Source organism: Capricornis sumatraensis, chromosome 5 (genome assembly GCF_032405125.1).
Source record: "Capricornis sumatraensis isolate serow.1 chromosome 5, serow.2, whole genome shotgun sequence".
NCBI lineage: Eukaryota > Metazoa > Chordata > Mammalia > Artiodactyla > Bovidae > Capricornis > Capricornis sumatraensis.
Window position 1 is genome coordinate 21,549,612 of NC_091073.1, and position 26,707 is coordinate 21,576,318.

The 26,707-nt window shown below is 38.8% G+C and overlaps 1 protein-coding gene across 1 annotated transcript in view; it reads left to right on the plus strand.

The window, feature by feature from the left end:
* The window catches only part of NXPH1 (neurexophilin 1), a 49,432-nt gene extending 24,577 nt beyond the window's left edge, over nucleotides 1-24,855 (plus strand). The window contains exons 3-4 of the mRNA XM_068973168.1: nucleotides 23,872-23,895; nucleotides 24,060-24,855. Of these exons, the coding sequence (XP_068829269.1) occupies nucleotides 23,872-23,895; nucleotides 24,060-24,855 (820 nt within the window). The remainder of the gene's footprint in view (nucleotides 1-23,871; nucleotides 23,896-24,059) is intronic.
* The last annotated feature ends 1,852 nt before the right edge of the window (nucleotides 24,856-26,707 follow it).

Here is a 26,707-nt window from a genome sequence, read left to right on the forward strand (position 1 = left end):
TTCAAGTCATATCCCAGGAGTGTTTCTAGTAAAAGGAAAACTGAAGAATGAATCATTTCCAAATAATGACTGCACACAAGTGACCTCAATATTCAATACTCCTGGAGTTGAAAACAAAATCTTTATTGACATACCTATTTATTGACTCCACTAGCCTTCTAGATGTTTGTATATTTGGTTTTTTTTGCCTTTTCTCTGTTTTCACTTGAAGCCAGTCAAATATTGTTGTATGGCCAGTCCAGTAGTGGGTCAAACATATTTACTTGTAATCAAAATAGTATGATTTTCCATCAAAGGATTTACTGTATTCTTCCTATAAACCTGACACAGAGACAGGCAATTGACATGAAGGCAGTAACTTTTCCCTTTAGACATTCCAAATCTGGTTGGGGACATGGGACAGACCCACTTCATATGGTTCAGTCATGTTACTAAGTGTCAAGTTGAGTGTCAGTGAGGCCTTGGTATGTTCAGAAAGAGCGATAATCATGGTCTGGCATGATTCACGACAGGGACCTAGATGATCTCTGGACCTGAAGAGTATGCGTGCTGTGCTCTTCATGTAGGAAAAGGGGTATTATGTAAGGGCATGAGAGTGTGCGTGGATGTGTGTACATGTGTGTATGTGTGTACATGCATGTGTGGGATGCACGTGAAGGGGGATGCAGCTGCTGCAGAATGAACAAAGACTTGAACTCTAGAAGGAGCTGAGAATGATCTGGGAAGGACCATGAAATTTTTTTTTTTTTCTCAATTATCAGATAACAACATTTCTTTTTTTTTAAATTGGTTAAATGAGTAATTAAGTTTATTTGTGGCTGTGCTGGCTCTTCATTGCTGTGCACAGGCTTTCTCTAGCTGGGGTGAGCTACTCTCGAGTTGCAGTGCTCGGGCTTCTCCTTGCAGTGGCTTCTTGTCTTGTGATGGAGCACGGGCTCCAGGGTGTGGGCTCAGTAGTTGTGGTGCACGGGCTTAGTTGCTCCTCAGCCTGTGGGATCTTCCTGGACCAGGGATGAGACTCGTGTCCCCTGCAATTGTAGGCAGATTACTATCCACTGTGCCACCAGGGAAGTCCTGGAATATGTTTTAATGATAATCGGGCACACATTTATGTAGGTGGAGAGGAGGCTGATCCTTGAAGAACTTGAATGCCAGGCTAAGTAATATCTTACAGAGACTGATCTTACAGAGTCAAACCACTGACTTTCTTGAGTATGTAATTGGCATGTGGAAAGCATGTTTTGGGAAGAGTGGAGATCCAACCAGTCCATCCTAAAGGAGATCAGTCCTGGGTGTTCATTGAAAGGACTGATGTTGAAGCTGAAACTCCAATACTTTGGTCACCTGATGCAAAGAACTGAGTCAATGGAGAAAACCCTGATGCTGAGAAAGATTGAGGGCAGGAGGAGAAGGGGACAACAGAGGATGAGGTGGTAGGATGGCATCACCAACTCAATGGACACGAGTTTGGGTAAACTCCGGGAGTTGGTGATGGACAAGGAGGCCTGGCGTGCTGCAGTCCATGGGGTCGCAAAGAGTCGGACACGACTGAGTGACTGAGCTGAACTAAACTGAACTGAATATGTTTACAGTATAGAAAGTGAATTCCAGCAGAGAGGGGTTGGTTCAGGTATACTCATCTGAGGGCCATCAAGTCCTGAGACGGTTATGTTTATGTTATCTGCCATTCATTTTCTCGTTTCACAACCTGAAAGTCTACTTGATCATATTGTCTGTTTGGGTTTTTTGTTTATTTTATTTTTCTGAAAGCTCAAGGTTGTCCTTTGTCAAAAGAGAGATGAGAGGTCCTGTTTGATTTACTGAATGTGTGCTAATGTATCCACAACACTGGTATTGCCTAAGCTCTAGATTCAAGGATCTTTATGATTAGACTGACAGGGAACACAATTAAGTATGTGTCCCTAAATCAGTTTTGTATCTAGTATGCTTAATTTCAGGATCAGTTCTGTCTCTTCTTTTTATTTTTCAGCAAAATATCCAACATTTTACAAGGCTGTTTTCCTGAATTAAGCATACATTAAATATCTCATCTAGATAATAAATCTTTGTGTCAGCAGCTATCGTAATCTTGCCAGATTTCATATTGCTACATTTTCATGACACTAAGATAGCAAAGAAAATCAACTGCTCAGACAAATGAGTAATTCGAACTTCTCTGAAAAGTCTGCCAATATTGGTAGAGTGTCCACTGAATAAAGAATTCTTCCCTCTGTCTGTTGGGAAGATACAAAGAATTAAATGAGTAGTCCACCCTTAGTAAGACTGCAGCAGAAAGAGGGAAAAAGGAAGAGCAGAAATTAGAAATTAAACTAAAACCTAAAAGACCCCTAAAATGGTAATAGCTCTGGGTCAAATAATTACTCTGTACCAGACACTTCATAGACATCTCACTAACTTCTCATATCTGCCCTATGGGTTATAGTATCAGCATCTCTAATCTTGCAGACAAGCAATCTGAGGCCCAGAGAGGTTAGCTATCTTGTTGATAGTCACACAATGGCAGAACCAGAATTTAAACTTGTGGCTCTCTAACTTTTGAACCAGGTTTCTTTTCAGGCTGCTATAATTATTTATGAGAAGGCAAATAATGCCAAAATTATTGTTTTCTAATTCCAAATAAAATGACTTGGGGAGGCTATTTAGAGTTATGATTTGAAGTCATGAAAAAAAAAAAAGTAACACAGATTAGGAAAGAGTCTTTAGGAGAACAGTCCATACTGGGAAAAAGGCAGACTTGTAATCAGAATACAACAGACTACCAGTGTGGGGCAGTATATGGGAATAGTTAATTGAAGTGGATGATGAAGGGATATATGTCCCCAAATTAAAACATTCCTAGGACTTAAAATCCTGATTAGAATATTCAGTGCTGGGCACATATGACGTGATTGACATAGTCATATTGAGGTGATGCTGACCACATGCACGTTGTGGTGCTGAGCACTGATGGGGGTTCGTGTGGTGAAGACAACAAAGGGGAAAAGTAGATAGGGAGACAGAGCTGGTTGCTTTCGGGATTAACCTCAAATCATTCTCTAAAATTTTCCTTACAGTAGCAAATGTAAAGCACCCGCCTATCAATGCAGGAGACGCGAGTTCAACCCTGGGTTGCGAAGATCCCCTGGAAAAGGAAATTGCAACCCACTCCAACGTTCTTGCCTGGGAAATCCCATGAACAGAGGAACCTGGAGGGCTACAGTCCATGGGGTCACAAAGAGTCAGAGGCAACTGAGCATACACACACTGCATTGAGACATACAGTTGACCCTTGAACAACATGGGTTTGAACTTTTCATATCTGTATATACACAGAATTTTTTCAGTAGTAAATACTACAATACCATTCCATCTATGGTTGAATCCATGGATGTCGAGGAACTGCAAATTCGGAGGGCCTACTACAAGTTTTATGGGGATTAAAAAAAAAATTATTGGAGTATAGTTGATTTACAATGTTGTATTAGTTTCAGTTGTACAGAAGATATACAAATATTCACTATTTTTTAGATTCTTTTCTCATATAAGCCATTACAGAGTACTGAGTAGAGTTGCATGCACTGTATATTGTGTGTACAGTGTGCTATACAGGTCCTTATTAGTTATCTATTTTATATATAGTAGTGTGTATATGTTGATATCTATGGGGATTTTGACTATACTGACGATCTGCCTCTAACCCTCATGGTGTTCAAGGATAACTTGTATTTGTGGTGTAGGCTGATGAATGGCGAAGTGTAACTGATGAAGAAAAGAGGATGGATATTCAGCTAGTATGCTCTAGTATTAAACTATTTAAATACTGTTGTACTGGTAAATCGGAGAAGGCAATGGCAACCCAATCCAGTACTCTTGCCTGGAAAATCCCATGGACGGAGGGGCCTGGTGGGCTGCAGTCCATGGGGTTGTAAAGAGTCAGGTACGACTGAGCGACTTCACTTTCACTTTTCACTTTCATGCTTTGGAGAAGGAAATGGCAACCCACTCCAGTGTTCTTGCCTGGAGAATCCCAGGGACGGGGGAGCCTGGTGGGCTGCCGTCTGTGGGGTCACACAGAGTCAGACACGACTGAAGTGACTTAGCAGCAGCAGCGGCAGCAGTACTGGTAAATGAGCACTGTCTTGAGCCATTGGAGTGTCTCCCCATAGCCCTGCCTGCTATGCTGGGCACTCTGGCCCTTCTCCCCAGGACAATTTCTTTCCCTCCCTAAAGTCTAGCACCTAAAGAGTTGACTAGCACAGCAGGAAGGCTCTGGGACACTGCCAGTTGCCCCAACACTGATCCTAGTGTTTTACAGTTATTACCCATTTAACATGCCAGAGTTATTAGTTGAACATGATAGGAAAAGTAGCCTTTTCTACTCCTACTCATGTGTTCCTATTCCTACAACTCTCCCCCTCTACTTATCTTCCATACATAGGCTCCCAAAGGAGGATAAAATATGACCTTGGAGATGATACATCCTTTCTCTTAAATTAAGGATGCCTCCAGGTATAATCGGGGCTTCCCGGGTGATGTTAGTGGTAAAGAACCTGCCTGCCAGTGGAAGAGACATAAGTTATGTGGGTTTGATCCCTGGGTCAGGAAGATCCCCTGCAGAAGGGAATGGCAACCCACCTCAGTATTCTTGCCTGGAGAATCCCATGGGCAGAGGAGGCTGGAGGGCTACAGTCCATAGGGGCACAAAGAGGTGGACACAACTGAGTGACTGAGAATGCATGCATGCACCAAGTATAGTCATTTCCCAAGTGCTAACACTTGTGAATATAATAGAATAAGGACAAACATTTTGGTTTTTACAATATTTGTTTCTAATTATAAATGGCTTTTAGAGTAATGGAGTCTAGGTTTCCCTAATAAATGTTAAACTATAAAAAAACTGGATCATGTGTCTATGTATGTATATGAATAGATACAAAGAAAACCCCATATTGATGTGTGTGTACTTATATACACATTCATATATACATATTCATTTTGGCTTGATGACTAGGGTTTATTTTAAAAGTCATAACTCCTAACAGTATATTAATGTATTCTTGGCACAATATTTCTTTAGGTGCGTATAACATTTCTTATAATGTGACACCATTATTCCTTTGCATTTCTCCTTGAAGTGCGTTTGCCTTCTCTCAAAAGAGTATTTATGAAGTCAGAGTCACTGTGAAAAGGGGATCTTTCTTTGCACATATTGTATGTAAAGCAGGCATGAACTCAGCTTTTGATTAAAATGTAGTTGTGTGGCCCTCTAGCTCAGCTTTAATTGCATTTAAAATTCCTTTCTGCACCTGTTCTGAAGATCGCAAACCAATATTAATAAAGTTGGCTTAGAGCAGTGCAGCACCTGAGTGGTAGGTTCTTGACAAAGTTATTTACCTAGCTAGAGTTTCATTTCAAAGTTAACATGATTCTGTGCTACTTGACTAAAGCACTCATCTGAAAACTGTTAGACACTTTAACCCAATTTAATTTATTCCTTGAAAGTTTAATCCCCTGCTGAAAAGAGTAGTTGCAGATTTTCCAGAGTCACAATCCACTGAAGTGAAAAATGTTTAATGACATCATAGGTACTGAACTTCAAGAGTTTAGTTAAAAATCTTCAAAATGTAAAACAGGGGGCAAGAGTTAATAGGATATTTTATATAGTTATATTTCAATCCTATTCCAAATCCTTCTAAAGCCCCTTGCATCTCTACCATTAAAGCTGTACAAAATGAGTTACTTAGACATCTCCAGTGAATAGAGGAGAAAAGAAAAAAAAACCAAAACACTTAAATTTTAAACCCTACAAACAAATCTCTTCTGAGCTTTGACATTTAAGTGGCTCATTCAGTCATTTTACATTTTATAAAACCCTCTTTGTAGTCACATCAACCAAACAAAGCAAATATTAAGCGCCAACCATCCACAGTGTCCTGTGTAACTGTACAAGAAAGCAGCCCACAGGGCACAGCGCAGAATGCTTTGGCACCCACGAAACAAACCCAGACTCGGTTTTATACAGTTAAATGGTGCAACAGAAGTCTATTTATTGGTTATTAAAATATTTTTGGTCTGACTGCCAGAGAATGAGGATAAAAACAGGGGAGGAGAGAAAATAAAATCAATTGACTTTGTTTTTGGCACAGTAGAAAGCATTTTGGTACTCTTTATAGTCTCCTAAAAATCTAATTATTCATTTGGCAGTTGTACCTCTACAGCATAACTGGATAGTTGTTTTAAAATATGCAAAGCACAGATTTCAGATTTAATAGGTGATAATGATCGCGTTATAGCCTGTCAGGTCATGGCCTATTTGGCCTAGTTACAGAGATATTGCTTCATGGTTCAGTGCTTGAGAGCTGATGATGGCTCCAGGCCAACAAAGGTGTCATTGACATAATAGAAAGTAAGGGTTTCTCTGGAACTCTAATGGGATGCTCTGTAAAGAATACATCAAAAATGTCATGGCTTAAAGAGTACCACTCTGATTGGGTCAATGGATGGTATTTTCCTATACTGTATCATTAAAAAAGAAAGGAAAGAGGAGAAAGAAAAGGAAAGTTTAAGTCTGTAGCTTCAATCAAGTTTCTTTGTAAAGTCATAATTTCACATTCTAAAACCAAGATTATGTGTGAAAATCGTATTGTGTTTGGAGTATTACCACTTCAAAAGGATACCAGTGCGCTGTTGCCAGAGTGACTTGGAATGTCACCATTTAGGCAGTTCCCCTAGACGAGGGCATTTGCCTTAAGAGCTGGGATGTGAGTCTGTGGCCTGGCTCCAGAGTCCCTGCTTTTACCACTATGCCAAGAATACCTCAAATGTGCATTTTTTCCTACATGAGTTGAAATTTTGAAAATTAAATTGTTTTGTACAAAATAACCACATGGATCCATATAACCATCTTGATGAGTTAAAAAAAAATAGAGCAAGTATTATTAACATCTACCATTTACTGAAAAGAAATATTCACATATATTTTCTCTAATTCTTAAAATAATGCTGGGGCAAGGTATCCATATCAGTTAAGAGATTGTGGCTTTGAAATTAATTGCTATTTGGCCACGAAGCACCTTTTGTATTCATAGTTGAGTGTGCGGGTACCTGAGCCCCTGGTGTGTAATGAACACTGATATGCTATCCTTTGGGGGAATGATAATTCAAGTTACACCTGAGGTTCTGTATCTAGGGTTGAAGTATGAGGATAGCTCTACTTGTTGCTGTTGTTTAGTTACTAAGTTGTGTCTGACTCTTTGCGACCCCATGGGTTGCAGCACAGCAGGCTCCTCTGTCCTCTGTCTCCTGGAGTTTGTTCAGATTCATGTCCACTGAGTCAGGGATGCTATCTTACTATACCTGGTCAGGGTTAGTTAGCTCATGCCCACTCAAGGAGCTGAATCACCATGCATTCTCTTAAATTAGCAAAAGAGAGTATGGTGGTGGTAACAACAGAACAGTCTGGGAATTTTGACATGGAACCTGAATGTGGCTTCTTGGATGTGTGATTCAACAGAAGTTTCCTTGCCAGTGGGTCTTAGTTTCCTCCAGTCTGTCATTGGGTTATTAGCGTCTACATCCTAGGAAGGTTGTCAGAGTTCAGTCTACTCACATAACATACTAATTTTTGATGGAAAATAAATACTATGCAAGTGTTACTTTAAAAATCCTTCAGATTTAAACAAAGAATGTCAGCCTCAGATTGATTAGTTAATCCACCAGGCTTTTTTTAAAAAACATTAGCTTCACTTAAACAAAATGTGAAATGAAAGAGCCATAAAATGACAAAATTAAATGAATTTATTATAAAAATAGTAAGACAATTATATAAAATGCAAATTAATTATCTATAAAATTATATTAAATAGTCTAAATGACTTACAAGGCTATGATTTAGCATCATACAATAATATTATTCCCTCCACTGCTACTCAAGGCATTGCTTCCTTCACTCTGAAATTCAGGAACACGATTTCCCATTATCATCTTTGTTAGTTGAAAACTCAAGAACTTTATTATACAGTTATTTTCAGCACACAAATCCAAACTGAGGAACATTTTACAAATTAAGTAGCCTATAATCTTTACATTTTACAAAAATATAAAGGACGAGAAACAGAACAAAAGACTACTGAAGGCTCATAACAACTAAATGCAATGCACGGCATTGGAATGGGCCAGAAAACTTAGTAAGTGTAAAAGTGTTGTTGGGACAATTGGATATTGTCTGTTACTAAAGTATTGGCTTCATGGTAAAGAACCTGCCTGCCAGTGCAGGAGATGGGAGTTTGATCTCTGGGTTGGGAAGAATCCTGGAGAAGAAAATATCAACCTACTCCAGTATTCTTACCTGGGAAATCCCATGGACAGAGGAGCCTGGCAGGCTGCTGTCGGTGGGGTCACAAAAGAGTCAGATGCAATTTAGTGACTAAATAACAATAATAGATTAAATTAGAAAGTATCAAGGTTAAATTTCTCGATTTTGATAGCTGTTCATATATAAAATGTAATATCTCTTAGGAATTTGGAACTTCTTTAGGAATAAATGGGCATGATATCTCCAAATAGCACCAACACACAGACCCCCCCCCCACACATATATGCGCAGGCATGCATACAAACACATGCATTTACATAAACATATACATGTGCATATGTGTACATATGAATGAAAGAGAGAGCAATAAAACAACATGTAATCAAATGGAACTGATTGGTGAGTTTGGGTAAAGAGTATATGTGAGTTTCTTGCAACTTTCTGCAAATTGGAAATTATAGCTAAATTTTAAAATTGCAAAAATATATAAACACAAATACTATTTCCTGTGCAAATTCCAATTAAGATGGCTCATGCTCGCAGCCCATCTAAAGAACCAAGATTACTTAGCAAGAGATGATTTCACTTATAAAGGCATTTCTTGACTATTTAAAATCAGCCTCTGCTTTGAAAAATATATATATATATATCACACCTTCCTTTAATATGATGTCAAACTATGAAATAGCTATTTTAACTGGAAGCAAATCACTGATACACTTGGAATAAGCTTTTTAATACAGTACATCTTGCAATACCCACACTGTCAATTCTGTTATGATTCTCAGTGTAACTTATAGTTCACATTTCCCTGGCTCTACTTTAGTAATCTGTATTGAGAATCACTGACTTTCAAGGCTCCATAGCAGGAGGGTGGCTCCAAAATAGTAGTACCTTTATTTATGAGAGCGTATAAAGTACTGACGCTGGTTATCTAGAAGGAGCAGACACAGACAGATTTAGAGTGAGTACAATGACTTCCCTGAGGTTAATTTTTGAAAGTTTAAAAAATCATAGTCACTTGCTGATGGATTTATAGAACAGAAAATCTGACAAACTCTTGCTTTAACTTACCTTTTTTTTAAAAAAATCTTCTGAAAATAGGAACTAACAAAATTTTCCTGGAAAACAAATATAACACACTGTTTCTTTCAGAGACTAAAGAATGATTCCCTTTGTGTTATCATTTGCTTAACTGAAAACCTATGACAACAGTCTCCTCGTTTTGATTCCCTCTCTCCTCAGAATAGTCACTGTTCAGACTCAAGTCTTAGAAGGTCTGAGCCTAGGTTCATGCACTTAGTCAATCCAGGAGACACCAAGCTGTAGTTGAGATGCACTGGGTTACTGCCTCTTTTTTTTAGGATTAGCAAATGATGGCAGATCTCCTTCCACAAAATTAAGAGCAGAGATAAGCCAGTTCCATACTTTGCAGTTGACACCCTGGTTCCAGTTTTGGTAAACACTGAGAAGACATAAGGTATCAGCTCTCAATAAAAGGAAGCTATGGAACTCAAGAAGAGTGGGCTGAATACTAGGAAACCTTACCTATAGTTTTAACTCTGCCCCTAACCACCTTGGGAACTTTAGGTGAGTTGCATCTGCTCTGTAAGACTCAGCTACCAAAGTCGTGAAATGATTTTCAAGGTCCCTTTCGACTTCAGATATTTTGTGATTCTCTCAACAGTCATGGATTTTAGTGACACAGACAAAAAGCAAAAGCGTCATAAGTCATACTGTATTTATACTCTGTCAACTCTAAAGCCAAAAATGTCTTTAAGATTCCTATTTTTAATAACAGTTTACTTTGCACTGTTAATGAATATTTTTGTGGCTCAATTTGAACCTTTGCAAACACATCCATGAAACTGGTTATATTGTTTCACATTTATAAAACCCCACTGCATTTTCCAAGCAAGTGGACATTTACGTAAAGAAATAGACTAACACATGCCTAACTGCCTGTTTCAAAGCAATTATTGTTTGTCAATACAAGTGGCCACTCAAATACTGCAGAGAAAATGCCCCCAGAAAGTTTGGCTGACTCTTGGTGAAGGAACTTCTGCATTTAGCATCCGATCAGCATTTTCTTTCATTTCTGTCTTAACATCAAATTTCTGGAAATTCAAGAAAAAAAATCCAGAAGATGGCACTCGCTTTCCTGCCATTCAAGAGACCACACTCATTGTTTCATTAAGCTTTTCTGATATTTGTAAAACTTCTAAAACACAGTTATGTTCATATAGGCGTTTTGCTCTTATTCACTTTTCACTTTGACTTAAATAAAACTCACATTTATTTGGAGATTTTTGATGTGACAGTCCTGACTGATTATAATAACCTGTAGCATCCATTCACTTGTATTTTCTTAGAAAAATATCACCTTTTTCCTTGCATCACTGTAGATGTTTACAGAATTACACAAAGCCTCCATGAAGGCTTACAATACAAACACATTTATCTATGTCAGAAAATGAGCTGTTTATCTGCTCATGAGGTAAGCTCATCTGTGAAGGAATAGCATCATGTGTAGGTAGGCACTCCATTCAAACAGGCATTTATTCATGCAGCTGATAGTTGTAGAGCACCTACTTGGAACCTGGGATTGTATGAACTGCAGTAACAATGACAAAGGTATTGAATAACCAATCCCAACCTCATGGAGATGACAGTTGAGAGAAAGAAGATAGATGTATGGATATAGGTATGGATATATAGATAGACAGATGGCTATAGGTATGGATATAGACAATAGTATTACTTTTATGAACAAATAGGACAAGGTGCTATGAAAGGATCAACCATTCCTGTAGAAACGGAGTTTAGATTGGACTAGAGGAGGTCAAGGGCTTCCCAGGTGGCACTGGTGGTAAAGAATCCACCTGCTGATGCAGGGAACATAAGACACTCGGGTTTGATTCCTGGGTTGGGAAGATCCCCTGGAGTAGGAAATGGCAACTCACTCCAGTATTCTTGCCTGGAGAATCTCATGGACAGAGGAGCCTGATGGGCTACAGTCTGCGGTGTCGCAAAGAGTTGGACATGACTGAAACAACTTGCACAGCACAAAGGATAACTAAGAGTTAGCTACGCAAATGGGAGGGGATGGAAAGGATTCCAGGATGGACAAGCAGCCTTTGCAAGGGTCCTAACGTTGGAAGAGATGTCGATATGGTTGCTCAGTTGTGTGCAACTCTTTGTGACTCCATGGACTATAGCCTGCCAGGCTCCTCTGTCCATGGGGATTCTCCAGGCAAGAATACTGGAGTAGGTTGCTATTTTCTTCTCCAGGATATATTCCCAACGCAGGAGTTGAACCTGAATCTCCTGCATCTCAGGCAGATTCTTTACCATCTGAGCCCTGAAGTTGGAAGAAAGAGAACACATAAACAGAAAATGTCTGATGTGATCTGAACTCTGAGAACAAAGTGAAGAGAAGCCAAAAATGGAGCTAGAGATGTAGAAATATGTGGCATTGACCTAGACTCTTATCCAATCAGTTCAGTTCAGTTGCTCAGTGGTGTTCAACTCTTTGCAACTCCATGGACTGAAGCACTCCAGGCCTCCCTGTCCATCACCAACACCTGGAGTTTACTCAAACTCATGTCCATTGAGTTGGTGATGCCATCCAACCATCTCATCCTCTGTTGTCCCCTTCTCCTCCCACCTTCAATCTTTCCTAGCATCAGGGTCTTTTCCAAAGCGTCAGTTCTTCACATCCAGTGGCCAAAGTATTCGAGCTTCAGCTTCAACATCAGTCCTTCCAATGAATATTCAAGACTGATTTCCTTTAGGATGGACTGATTGGATCTCCTTGCAGTCCAAGGGACTCTCAAGAGTCTTCTTTTCCAATAAATAAATATAAATACCTTAACACCGAGCATACCCTCTATGGGGAATCAAAGGCTCACAACAGCTTCTTTAGTTGGTGATGACTTCGGTAGTAGTTCTTCGAGCAAAGAACTCCTAGCAAAGACTAGGAGGGAGTTATTCCCTCCTAGTCTCTGCAGCTCGCAGAAGAGGTAGATCCCAGGGTCTGTGTCAGTCAGCAGGTACCATGAAGTTTCCTGGCTCATCTTTCTTCAAAGAGGTCTGCGACCCTTAGGGACACAATTCTGCTTGACTTCAGCACCAGGAATAGAGACAGCTGTCAGATGTCCTAGCTGCGCCCTCTAGTGGCATCTGGAGTGTTACCCAGCTCTTTGGAAAAGGATAATTAAACTCCCTCTTGGAATCTGGACGTTTGAGTGTGACACAATCGGGAAAAGGGGAGAGAGGATATTCTACTCTAACAGTCTGTCTTTCTTTCAATTCTCCTGTGATTCCCTCTGTCCACAGTGTTCACAGCAGTTCACACTAATGCTGTGACAAATCGTTTTAAAGTACATTAAAGGTCAAGGGGATCTCAGAGCTCTCCTTGCATACACACTTGGCATCCAGCCTTCCTATTGTGACTTCTCTTACAGCATCCTCAGCCTCTTGGGACTCTGTTTGCTCTGTTCTCTCCATGACCCATCTCGTCTCCTCCTGTAACACAATCTGGGTGAGCATCCTTCTTTGATTTAGTGAAACTGTTCACTTAATTCCCTTGGTAACAAAAAGAGCCAAGTCCTTTTCCTTTGGGAATCTAGGCATATCATTCAGTTTTACATCTGATCAACTTTAAAGGCACAACACCTAAACCCAGAGGCCATCTTTTCCCTTGTGTGTGAGATCTCTTTGCCTAAGCATCCCTTTCCCTCAGCACTTGGCTCTTGGAGGTGAAATGCCACATGCTGTACTTTGAGAAGCTGGGAATAGACCAAAGTAAAATATAGCCCAGGCTCCTGGTGCATCTGATTCCCATACTGGCTGTAATTAAATAAGAGATCTGCTTTTCCCAAGTGCTAAGAGTCTTACCTGGCAGAAACAATGACCAAAGACTCGATGCTGATCTTCTCACCAGAGGGACTTTAGAAAAGGACAGATTGGTTTAAGACCTTTCAGGGGAATTGTTTTGTCATAGACATAGTGAGAAAGCTTGAAGTTCCCTCAGTCCGTGAGTTGGGTCCTCCCTGAGCTACACCCAAGTGCCATTGCGGGGCCTGTGGCTGTGGGCTGGATACTCTTTCCCACATCTTGCTGTGCCCAAGGCATGATCTAAAGATACATATTTACTCAGTGTCGAAAGCTTTTACCTAACTCAAACTCCAGCATCACCATCCTGTGATAAAAGAGTGAGGGGTCAATTCTCTCTGTTGGTCTTCTCTGTTCTCAGTGGATTCCACTTCAGGAAGTTGGGGATTTCCAGCTTACAGGGCTTTTACAGGAGTGTGCAGGGACTTTATTTCTAGGATCTGTGTGCCCTTTTGTATTTCTCAGTTGTCTTTCTGCCTTGTCCACTCGGTACTTGGGAAGCTCTGAGCAGTGTTCATGTGCTGGAGTCTGATAAGAAAGAGGCCCTAGAATAATCCTGGAGTAAATTTGGATCTAAATGGTACCAGGATGATATTCCACTGTAACTAGTCTCTATCGCTTTCTTTATATAATGGCTTCTTCCTCTGTCTATTAGAAGATTTTCAGATCAACCTCTGGATAATCAAAGGGTGTTAAGTAGAATATTGTCTCAAAACATCAAAGTGATTATTTCCTCAGGATTTTGAGCTTCAGTTGGATAAAGTGAACTATGATTACTACTCGGTGTGTTCTCAAATACCAGTACTGTATTTGGAAACATATGTATGTATAGGTCACTGGAAATGGCATTGAAATGTGAGTCAGTCTTTCCTCATTTGGTCCATTTTAGAGAGGTCTGTACCTTGTTTGACTTTAAGAAGCTAGAAACATCCTAAAACCTGCATGTTACATGACTTATTATGGACAATCACTCACATTAGCCTCCAGTTCAGATCGAAAGACCTTGGATTTAACACAATTATTCCTACGTATGCAATATTTGTCTTTTCTTTAAAGACAGCTAGATTTACTGATAAATTAAAACCTCTTTATAGATAATGAGAAAATAACACTGAAGTGGCTTTGTTTCAGCCAAGAAATAGCTTTTCAACATGTTATTTTAAATGTTTTGTTTATTATTATGACTAGGTACCCAGGGTTCCTCACATGGGATATTCCTTATACATTTTAAATGGACATATTGTAAAATACTAAACAAAGAAGTAACTTTTGCAGTGCAAAGCTGGGTAAGGTAATCTGCAATTAAGTTTTGAGAGAATGGGTTAAGTAGGGTTATAGAGAATATAATTTTTAATTTCTCATCAATGTTAATGTGTCTATATGTCAAAACTTATATGTGTATCTACATAAAGTGTGCAGAAGGGAAGAGACAATATTTTTGTCAGATGAAAAATTCTGTTTCTCAGCAGCAGAAACAATAGTTCATGGCTCTTCTCAAGGCATGCTTTTCCCCTTGCAAGTAAAGAAACAAAAACATTTCCAAGATAATTTTCATGAGAGTACCTAAAGGGGGAAAAATCAAAAGGAAAACTAATTTTCATAGTTACACAAACTTGCGAGGTGCTCAATGACCCATGACTTAGATCCAGTCTCCGACACAATTATTTGAAGGGACTTGTTGGTGTCCTATGTTAAAAGTGAACCATCCTGCATGGAATCATGAAAACTCATGGAATAACATGCCTAAAATTCTTAGCCACTTTTTCAAACTCATAGAAACGTACCATGTTTCTAGTTTTTAAGGGTGATGTGGAATGTCCAGGCTGATCAATATATCTTCTCTTAATGTTATGCTAAAGATAAATTATTGCTTACATTTGCCAGCACTAAATTGTAACATACAGAATCAGTGTGATCTCCTCCCACCACCTACTGCTAAAGATGACCCCAGGGATGTTGCAGTGATACTCATTTCCATCACAGTTTGTTTGGCCCACTTGAGCAAATGTAATGTCTCCAGTGAGAAGACGGAGTTATAATAGCAGGGTGCATTCTGAAAGCCTTGTTTTCCTTTTCTTTGGAATTTCATAACCTACCTCAGCGTGTTAGCTCTCAAGTGTTGAACTCATACTGTTTCCCCTATTTTTATTTCTGCTGCATATAAAATCATCTATCTTCACAAAAACCCAGTGAGTGAGTTGTCATCCCTATTTTCTAGTTGAAAAAGATCTGACGGTTCAGGTTATTGGTAACAGATTTTGGGTTTAGCCCTGCAATCTCTGACTGCAAAGCCCGTTTTCTTAGTTTCTGTGCAATACAGCCTCCAGCAACAACTACGCTAGGGGAGAGGCTTGCGGTTCTTTCCCTGCTTTTCCACTGTTAATGCAGCGTGGCTGCTGCTGGATCGCTGCTTTGTAGCAGAAGGAAATGATGTATTTTTGATGTATTAAAATACTAACCCATTTCCTCTGGCTTATCACATATAATACAGGCACTCTGAGAATTGTCAGTGAAGTGTAGGCTCTAAACTTGTAAGAGAGAAACCTCTGTGGGCCGTGTGTTCTACCAAAATCGTGGTTGTGGCTAAAGAATCAATGAACCCTCCCTATTGAAACTAATGTAAGTAAGAATATAAACCATGTATATAATTTATTGAGTGCTTACCCTATGCGAGGTAGTCCTTTCCTCAAGTTACAAAATGGAATAATACAGAAAAAAACATTCCCCAAAGGGGTTACAGTCCTTTTTGGGAACACTGAAAAAGAGCCTAGCATGGCTGTGAATATCTGCATGCTTTTCCCTAAACTAGTTAAGAAAAGGTCTGGAGAAAACATGGGCACATGTAGCTCACCTTGTGAGATATCACAATACCTGAAGTGGAAAAATATCCTCGCTTTTTTGGAGAGAGAGAAAAAATAAATCACAGAACAAAAGGAATTGAAAGATGAATGACTGTTCTGCCCAATGTAAGCCTATGGCCAGTAAAGACATTTTTAGGCATAGACTACTCAGATAGGTTATCTCATGTGAACTCTTTTTAAAAGGATCACACAAATCTATACAACCATAGAAATGAAAATCAGAAGAGGGATGAAGTTATCTGAAGCAATAATGAACAGCAAAACCAATGGAAGGAAGGCTAAAAAAAAGTCTGTGAAAGAATGTAATGATTAAGGATCTATCACAAAAGGTAACCCCCAAATAGAAATATGATACATTTATATTCTAGAATTCTATTTCCTGTTTAATAAAGATGATATACCTTTATGAACTAAGAGCTATGCACCTCAAAGACATTGTTGATTGGAAAAAATACAAAATGCAAATCATAAAATACAACACTAGTGATGTAAATATTTATACATGAAAAATAGTGAAAATGTTTAGGAACAATATACATCAAAAATTTGAGGTTTTATCTTTACAGAGAGAGGTGGGATTATAAGGGAGCAAGGGCTGATTATGAAATAGGCTTTTAAATTTTGCTTCATAAATTCTCTAATGTTTAAATGCTTTGATAAACATATATTCATGTATAATTGTATATGATTAAAATAATTTTAAAAATAAAGGAAATACCCAGTGGAGTAATAAGCAGTAACTCTTTCACTTACCAGCAGTAATCTTGAACAAGTTCTTCTCAAGCTTCCATATCTCTGCCTGTAAGTTGAAAATAACAACATTGTGTATGAGTCAGTGAATGAGTGTGTGTGTGTTTGTGGTTTAAATGAAGTGCAGTGCCATATGTAAAATGATAATTACAGTGTCTGAAGATAGTATGCCCTTAACCAATAGCAGTTGATAGTATGTGACATGTATTCAATGTAGCAAATCATAAACTGCCAAAACGAAGTTGTAATCACAGAGCAAGGTCGTTTTGTTGATTAGTTATTCACTGATGAGAGATATTGCTTAAGCATCAGGTTATCCAGAATTTTTGTTTGGCTTAAATATTCATACAGTTGATGAAATAAATACATGATTTTCAAAGTAATCTTGAGATAATTTATATTGAACAGTGGTAGATCAACAGTAAGTGTGAGGGCTGGTAGAAATGAAAAGGCACCTTATTGCTCTTTTATAAAAAGAGATACACAGACCATCTGGAGGTGCCTCTAGTTGGAGATGTATGTGTGAAAGAGGGACCTGTTTATATAAAATCTCGTAAGGCCAGGAGCATAGTTGAAGTGTTAGTGAAGTATCTCTTCCAAAAGTGATGTCTTTCAACAATATTTTAAAAGATAATCTATATTGACATTAGGATTATAAGCCTGTAATGAAAAGATGTTAGAGAAAGCAATGTGAGAGCATAGCCCTGAGAGGCATAAAGGAGGAGCTAGACTGAGGTGTCTCAACTCTTTATATGCTTACACCCCCACCAGTCAAGAGCAGTCTCTTTTATTTCTAGCCCCCCACAACAGGTCCTGCCCCAGACAAGCTCCCTTAATGTTAGATTCAAGCTTGGTCTTTGTTGGGTTGAAGAAAATGACCCTTGTCTTTGCACCTATTTTTGAATGTTGTCAAAAGAAACATGTGCTTTAATATGCATATTCCTACATGGTAAGAGTCTTTATGATTCTCAGTGTTTCTAAAGCAATTAGCCAACTCACATAATTTGTGGAAATAGTATGATCGGACTAGTGAGTGGGTCAATTCCTTTGGAGTGGGTGTTGGCCACGTCTTAAAATTTTTATTTTTGAGGCATTGGCCACTTTAAAAAGTTAATTAATTTATTTTAATTGGAGGCTAATTACTTTACAATACTGTGGTGGTTTTCACCATACATTGACATGAATCAGCCACGGGTGTACAGGTGTCCCCCATCCCGAACCCCCCTCCCACCTCCCTCCCCATCCCATCCCTCTGGGTTCTTCCAGTGCGCCGGCTTTGAGTGCCCTATTTCGAGCATCAGACTTGGACTGGTGATCTGTTTCACTTATGGTAATATACATGTTTCAATGCTATTCTCTCAAGTCATCCCACCCTCGCCCTCTTCCAGAGTCCAAAAATCTGTTCTTTATATCTGTGTCTCTTTTGCTGTCTCATATATAGGGTCATCATTACCATCTTTCTAAATTCCATATATATGCATGAATATACTGTATTCGTGTTTTTCTTTCTGACTTACCTCACTCTATATAATAGGCTCCAGTTTCATCCACTTCATTAGAACTGATTTAAATGTGGCCACTTTTGACTTGGAAAATTATATTCAGTTAGGAAGTATCTTTAGTGCTTTCACGGTTATAGAAAAAATGACTCTTTGTAGAAAAAAGTTCACAGTGCATTGCCTTTTTGGAATTGAGTTAGTTAGCAATTGTTAGATTTTTCTTTTGGGCTCATTTTATGCCATAGTCTTCACCACCTCTGTCATCATTCTGATATACTGATGTGAAAGGATCTTTAGGTGACTTTTCGAAAGGAACTCTTCTCTTATGTTTGTAAAATCAATGATAGCAGGTGTTCTGAGTCTAAGTTTTTTAAAATATATTGTTTATTCAGTAAGGCTCAAAATCTATTTCAATTTTATGTTTACATTTATGTGTTTCAAAAATGAAAATTCTTCATATGTAAAGCAATATAATAGAGTGAGAAAGCCAAGAATTCTTGATTGCATCTGGGAGCAGATGTATTAAGATAGCTGCACTTCTTTTTCATCTTACATCATTTCTTTACCACCACTAACACTTGCTTCAAGAAGGTCCTTAGTAGTTAATTTAAAAGTCTGGAGACTTCTTTTCAAGTGTTTATGTACATTTTTAACTTGTTACTTTTGTATTTCTTACAGATGCAAGAAAATTCATTAATTCTCAACTTTTTCACATTCCTGCTTAGCCAATATATATCATCAAATTAAGTTAATCCTGCCCCTGAAATATCTTTTATATCCATTTTTTTCTTTCTCTTTTTCTCTGCCATTGCCTTGGTTCAGGCTCATTTACTTTCTCAAAAGGAGTATTACAATTTGTTATTTAACTAATTATTCCCTCAAGCTTTCTCCCTACCAAACTACCTTTCAATGTCCAGTGATTCTTTTAGAGCCAGGATGACCTAATTAAAAGCAAAATAAGACAAAATTTAAGGACTCCTCATTATCTATAAGATTAATTTTAAATATCTTTATAAATTGACCCTAGAAACTTCACAATTTGACCCTAGCCTACCTTCTTTGAAGCAAAAAGCAAAGGAGAAAAGGAAAGATAAACCCACTTGAATCCAGAGTTCCAAAGAACAGCAATAAGAGATAAGAAAGAGAGATAAGAAAGCCTTCCTCATCTATCATTGCAAAGAAATAGAGGAAAACAATAGAATGGGAAAGACTAGAGATCTCTTCAAGAAAATTAGAGATACCAAGGAAACTTTTCATGTAAAGATGGACTCAATAAAGGACAGAAATGGTATGGACCTAACAGAAACAGAAGGTATTAAGAAGAGGTGGCAAGGATACATGGAAGAATTGTACAAAAAAGATCTTCACGACCCAGATAATCACAATGGTGTGATCACTCACCTAGAGACAGACATCCTGGAATGTGAAGTCAAGTGGGCCTTAGGAAGCATCACTATGAACAAAGCTAGTGGAGGTGATGGAATTCCAGTAGAGCTGTTTCAAATCCTGAAAGATGATGCTGTGAAAGTGCTGCACTCAATATGCCAGCAAATTTGGAAAACAGCAGTGGCCAGAGGGCTGGAAAAAGTCAGTTTTCATTCTGATTCCAAAGAAAGGCAATGCCAAAGAATGCGCAAACTACTGCACAATTGTACTCATCTCACATGCTAGTAAAGTAATGCTCAAAATTCTCCAAGCCAGGCTTCAGCAATACGTGAACAGTGATGTTCCTGATGTTCTAGCTGGTTTTAGAAAAGGCAGAGGAACCAGAGATCAAATTACCAACATCCAGTGGATCGTCAAAAAAGCAAGAGAGTTCCAGAAAAACATCTATTTCTGATTTATTGATTATGCCAAAGCCTTTGACTGTGTGGATCACAATAAATTGTGGAAAATTCTGAAAGAGCTGGGAATACTAGACCACCTGACCTGCCTCTTGAGAAATCTGTATGCAGGTCAGGAAGCAACAGTTAGAACTGGACATGGAACAACAGACTGGTTCCAAATAGGAAAAGGAATACCTCAAGGCTGTATATTGTCACCCTGCTTATTTAACTTATATGCAGAGTATATCATGAGAAACGCTGGGCTGGATGAAGCACAAGATGGAGTCAAGATTGCCAAGAGAAATATCAATAACCTCAGATGTGCAGATGACGCCACCCTTATGGCAGAAAGTGAAGAAGAACTAAACAGCCTCATGATGAAACTGTAAGAGGAGATTGAAAAAGTTGCCTTAAAGCTCACCATTCAGAAAACTAAAATCATGGCATCTGGTCCCATCTCTTCATGGCAAATAGATGGGGAAACAGTGGAAACAGTGGCTGACTTTATTTTTGGGGGTCTCCAAAATCTCTGCAGATTGTGATTGCAGCCATGAAATTAAAAGACGTTTACTCCTTGGAAGGAAAGTTATGACCAACCTAGACAGCATATTAAAAAGCAGAGACATTACTTTGTAAACAAATGTCCATCTGGTCAAGGCTATGGTTTTTCCAGTGGTCATGTATGGATGTGAGAGTTGGACTGTGAAGAAAGCTGAGTGCCAAAGAATTGATGCTTTTGAACTGTGGTGTTGGAGAAGACTCTTGAGAGTCCCTTGGACTGCAAGGAGATCCAACCAGTCCATCCTAAAGGAGATCAGTCCTGGGTGTTCATTGGAAGGACTGATGCTGAAGCTGAAACTCCAATACTTTGGTCACCTTATGCGAAGAACTGACTCATTGGTAAAGACCCTGATGCTGGGAAAGATTGAAGGCAGGAGGAGAAGGGGATGACAGAGGATGAGATGGTTGGATGGCATCACCGACTCAATGGACATGAGTTTGGGTGGACTCCAGGAGTTGGTGATGGACAGGGAGGACTGACGTGCTGCAGTTCATGGGGTCACAAAGAGTTGGACACAACTGAGGGACTCAACTGACCTGAACTGACCTTCTTTGTGTTCTGCCAACATCTTGCAACTTCTGTTTATCCTTCCTGTCAATTCTCCCTGAAGTTCAGAGATAAGGAACTATTTTCCATTCTTACATTTGACATGTTCTTATTCAACTTTTTACTTTTGCTTCCTTATACTTAGAAGAGCTTCTTTAGCCTGTTCATTATCTGTTGAAGTCCTAAACCTTTTTTTAAATCTCCCAGATCTGAGTATAATCTCCTCTGTTGTATATTCTCTACCTTTTAACTTTGACCCTAAGAATATTGTACATTGTGTTGGTCACATCACTATACCCCTTGCTTAACTGATCTCACTATTAGATTGTGAACATCTTGTAAGAAAGAACCACATCTCATTTGCCTTTATATTCCTGTTATTTTACTCAATATTACCAGAATCACTTAGTTATTGAATTAATAAAGCAAGATGAATCATGGACCCTTCCTGATTTTTCATGACTGAAACTCTCCTAGACATTGCCTGCTTCTCTCCTAGCCTAAATGAAAGGGAGAGGAAAGGAGAATGATATCAAGGCAGTGCTGGTGATTATAGCCTACTTTGATTCTGTACCCAAACTCAGACGTTGCAGAGGCCTCTTGACTGCACCACTAGAAGCCTTTCACATCGCACCATTGAGGGCTAATAAATTCACTGCATTTGGTCCTTGAACAGTTTAATAGCTGAAGTTCTGCTCATGTTTTATTCATCTGAATTTTGCTAACTACTCAGTTTGTCTGTTTTTAGGTTGTGGTAGCAGCCTAAATACTTTGGAAAGTGTATATATGTGTGCTTAGCCACTTTGGGGTTCCCTGGTGGCTCAGATGTTAAAGAATCTGCCTGCAGTACAGGCAACCTGGGTTCCATTGTTGGGTCAGGAAAATCCCCTGGAGAAGGAAATGGCAACCCCACTCTAGTATTCTTGCCTGGGAAATACCGTGGACAGAAGAGCCTGGTGGGTGTGCTATGGTCCATGGGGTGGCAAAGAGTCGAAAACTACTGAGAGACTAATACTTTCACCTTCTTAGTCGCTTCAGTCATATCCAACTCTTTGTGACCCTATGGACTGTAGCCTGCCCCCCGCCCATCCAGGTTCCTCAGCCCATGGGCTTCTCAAGGCAAGAATAATGGAGTGGGTTGCCAAGCCCTCCTCCAGGGGATCTTCCCAACCCAGGGATCAAATCTGCCTCTTACAACTCCTGCACTGGCAGGCAGGTTCTTTACCACTGTGCCACCTGGGCATTATATATATATATATGTATACATGTATATATATGTGTTTAAATGGTTTGCTTTAGGTTTTGGGGTATGTATTAATAAAAGGGAGATTTTCTTATAAAGATATGCTTGCTCTCAGATCCTATTGTCTGTTATTCATTTACATAAAATATTACCTTTGGAATTCAGAGGTAAATTGTTTGAGGATGATAATAGAAACACTGATGCTGAACACTCATCGTGTCCAGGTACTGTCCTTCCGTGTTTTTAATGGACTGTCCAGGTTAAGTCTTCAAACAGCCATGTGAGGAAAAGGGATATCATTTTTCTACTCTGTGGAAGAGAAATACAGAAATGTACACAAGTCAAGCAACTGGCCCAGATCATACAGCTGTGAAGGATCATAGCCTGCATTGGGATTCAGAGTGTCTGACTCCAGAGATTGCACTCATAATTACTACAGCTGTGGAGAGTATAATTTAGATGTAAATTTCTATTCTGCCTGAAAATCAGAGGTTGTTCTGCTGTCAGAATCTTAGCATCCTGCTAAATAGATTCATTTTTTTTTCCCTTGAAACCTGCCACTTCCTTTTTTTTTTCTTCTTTCTCTTTTACTCCCTATATTCTGCTGGTAAATGCACTCTAAGTCCCTTTTACTTCTTCTTTAGGACAGTTGCATTACTGCTTCATGAGCCAGTGCACCATGGATTCATCTCATACTCTCTCTCCTTGATGGACTATGTTGTTGCTGAGATACAAGTGCCAAGCCATTATCAAATGCATTTATTCTTTTTGCCACCCAAAGAATGGGAGATTATCTGTGTAATCTGAGAGACTGGGATATGTATTTCTTTCTTTTATACTAAGAATATAGAGGCTACAGTAAGAACAAAGACAATAGAACTAGGCAAATACAGATTTGGATGTTTGACCATTCAATTAGATTCCGTCGAAACAAAACAAATACACAGGCCAAAATAAACTCTAAAATCAAAAGGTCTGTACTACTCTTATCAATTAGCATTTGTTTTACTAGATCACATTTAAATCTGTTAACGGAAAAATTATCTTATACAATATGTTTCTTGCCAATAATAGGTGATCATAAACAAGTTATTTTGTTTTGACCAGAAAAAAATATTCTAGATTCTCCCTGCAAAACTAACTTTTCTTATGTGACTGTGGCATGGACTACCAAAAGTCTGTAGAATGTCAGTTGATATATTTCTGAGAATCCTACCATTTTAAAGCTTATGGTGATTTCAAAGTAAAAAAGTAACATAATCCTTTGTAAAATTTTATTTTAAAAGTGGTTGGATTATGGCACTGAGAAGTAATCCAAACATAAATCACACTAAGGTGCTTTGCTGTATTCATGTTATGTGGCCCTTTTCAAAGTCAATGTTTTTATATAGTCTTTCTGTCATGTTTAATGGTTTTTATCCACCTCCTCTCTCCCATCGTTGTATACAAATAGCAGTGATATTCAATCACAGCTTAATAAGCATTGGCCACGTGCTGAAGGTACTTGAATCCCCAGCCACTGAAAGAGGGCTTGAATCTGTGTTACGTGTTCTCAGATACAGGGTTGTAAACACCATTTTTCTGTTCCATTTTCAGGTCACATGTGCCAATTTAACAAACGGTGGGAAGTCCGAACTTCTAAAATCAGGAGGCAGCAAATCCACACTAAAGCACATATGGACAGAAAGCAGCAAAGACTTGTCTATCAGCCGACTCCTGTCACAGACTTTTCGTGGCAAAGAGAATGATACAGATTTAGACCTGCGATATGACACCCCAGAACCTTATTCTGAGCAAGACCTCTGGGACTGGTTGAGGAACTCCACAGACCTTCAAGAGCCCCGGCCCAGGGCCAAGCGAAGGCCCATTGTTAAGACGGGCAAGTTTAAGAAAATGTTTGGATGGGGTGATTTTCATTCCAACATCAAAACAGTGAAGCTAAACCTATTGATAACTGGGAAAATTGTCGATCATGGCAATGGGACGTTTAGCGTTTATTTCAGGCACAATTCCACTGGTCAAGGGAATGTATCTGTCAGCTTGGTACCCCCTACGAAAATAGTGGAATTCGACTTGGCACAACAAACCGTGATTGATGCCAAAGATTCCAAGTCCTTTAACTGCCGCATTGAGTACGAAAAGGTTGACAAGGCTACCAAGAACACACTCTGCAACTATGACCCTTCAAAAACCTGTTACCAGGAGCAGACGCAAAGTCACGTGTCCTGGCTCTGCTCCAAGCCCTTTAAGGTGATCTGTATTTACATTTCCTTTTATAGTACAGATTATAAACTAGTACAGAAAGTGTGCCCCGACTACAACTACCACAGTGACACACCTTACTTCCCCTCCGGATGAGGACGAACGCGAGGGTGAGACTGAGGCCTGAGGAATTCCAGGTCACATGACAGGGCTGTCACCTCAAGAAGAAGGTCCCATCTGTTGCCTGGAATGTGTCTACACTCTGCTGCTCTTGTCAACTGACTGCAAATAAACGCTCGTGGAAAACAACCTGACGTGATTTCTGCCCAGTCAGCTTCATCTCTTGGTATAGTCGCAAAATCACCACAGATTCTAAAGCCACACCTGAAGACACGCTCTCACACATAGACGTACACCAACACACTCGCATACACATTTCAGGCGGCGTCTGTCATGATTCCTGTTGAGAGGGCTTTCATTGTCTGCCTCGTAATGGTTCAGGATAAACGATCATCAAGCAAAAGGATTAACTAGACAGTGAATGGTTTTTAGCACTTGCTGTTATGGAAATCTCTCTTTAATGTCTTGAGTACATGCTAATCAATAGTCCCCACTCATGCATTTCTACTGCTTGGAGTAGCTGTACTGGTAAATACTACTGTAGGAGTATAATGCTTGTTAAAATGGAAAAAAAAAATGTGTTTTTAAAACTCAGTATTCTTTATTTTATGAACACAACAAGTGTAGTAATTTTTTCCAGCATTCAGTAGGCACATTCAAGGTGATCCAAGATAGCTCTTTTTTCTATGGAGGGAGCCTGTTCTCAGTAAAGATGAGCAAACATTTGGAATTTACATGTGGGCAGACACTGGACTACAGCTTTCATCACCAGTCATTGGACTTTTGCAAAGTCGAGACCAGCTAAGGCTGCTTAAAACAAGTTCTGATCATTATATAAGAAGGGAAATGCCTGACAGACACCATGTAAGTTATAAGTGTCTGTCTTATCTTTACTAAACATATTGTAACAAATTCAATATCCTAGTCTTCATTTGTATGAATGGTTTGTATTGTACATAGTTTAACCAAGTGTAATTTGAGCTGCTTATTAATATTAACTTGTACTTGTCTCTCTGCTTGTTATTGGTTTAAAAAGAAAAAAAAAAGGATATGAGGAATCCATTCTATCGATGTAGCTGTGAACTCCATTAAAAAGACAAACTTAATGTACAAAGCATTTATTCAGCTCAAGTATTGTTGAAACCTATACATATACAACATTACAGTCTGTCTGTATTTAGATATTTTATTTCTGGACAAAATGAAATGTACATAAAAATAAAATGCTTAAAGTTGAGTTTCAATATGTACTTGTGTAAGATGGTGATTTAAATGGTTCTGACAAGAAGAATGTGCTGGAAGACGCTCATGGTTTTGCATCTCATGTCTCTAAATTTGTATAGGACTATCAAAATTGTTATTAGTTACCTAGTCAAAAAACTTAGGAGTCTCAGTCTCAAGCCTGGGAAACAGTTGTGGCATTCAGTGTTACATGCATTTTTGGTTGTTGTCATGTTAGTTGTTCAAGAATACCAAAAAAATCAATGAACATAAAGAGATAATTGAGGTCTCCTGAATTAATTATAGCTAGTTGTTTTTTAATTTTCCTGTAAAGCATCTTTATTTAGTAGGATGTTTAGGAGGTTTTTTTTTTTTTTTTTTCTTAAAAGAAAGCCAAGAGGTCTGAAGATTGTGGCTGATTTCCCCTGATTCTACCATATCAACTCAACTGAGGAAATGACAATGGTAGTGGAGGGCTTTGATGCTCAATTTACGTATAGCAAAAGGGATCAATTTATATATAAAGGATTATTTTTGGACATTAAATTTTATTTTAAAAAAGTAATTATGATATACAATCCCAGCATAATAAACAGAAGAAGAAATATGTTAAGGTAATACCCCATATTTAAGGTCACGAACTGGGGATTGGGATATGAAAAGTCTC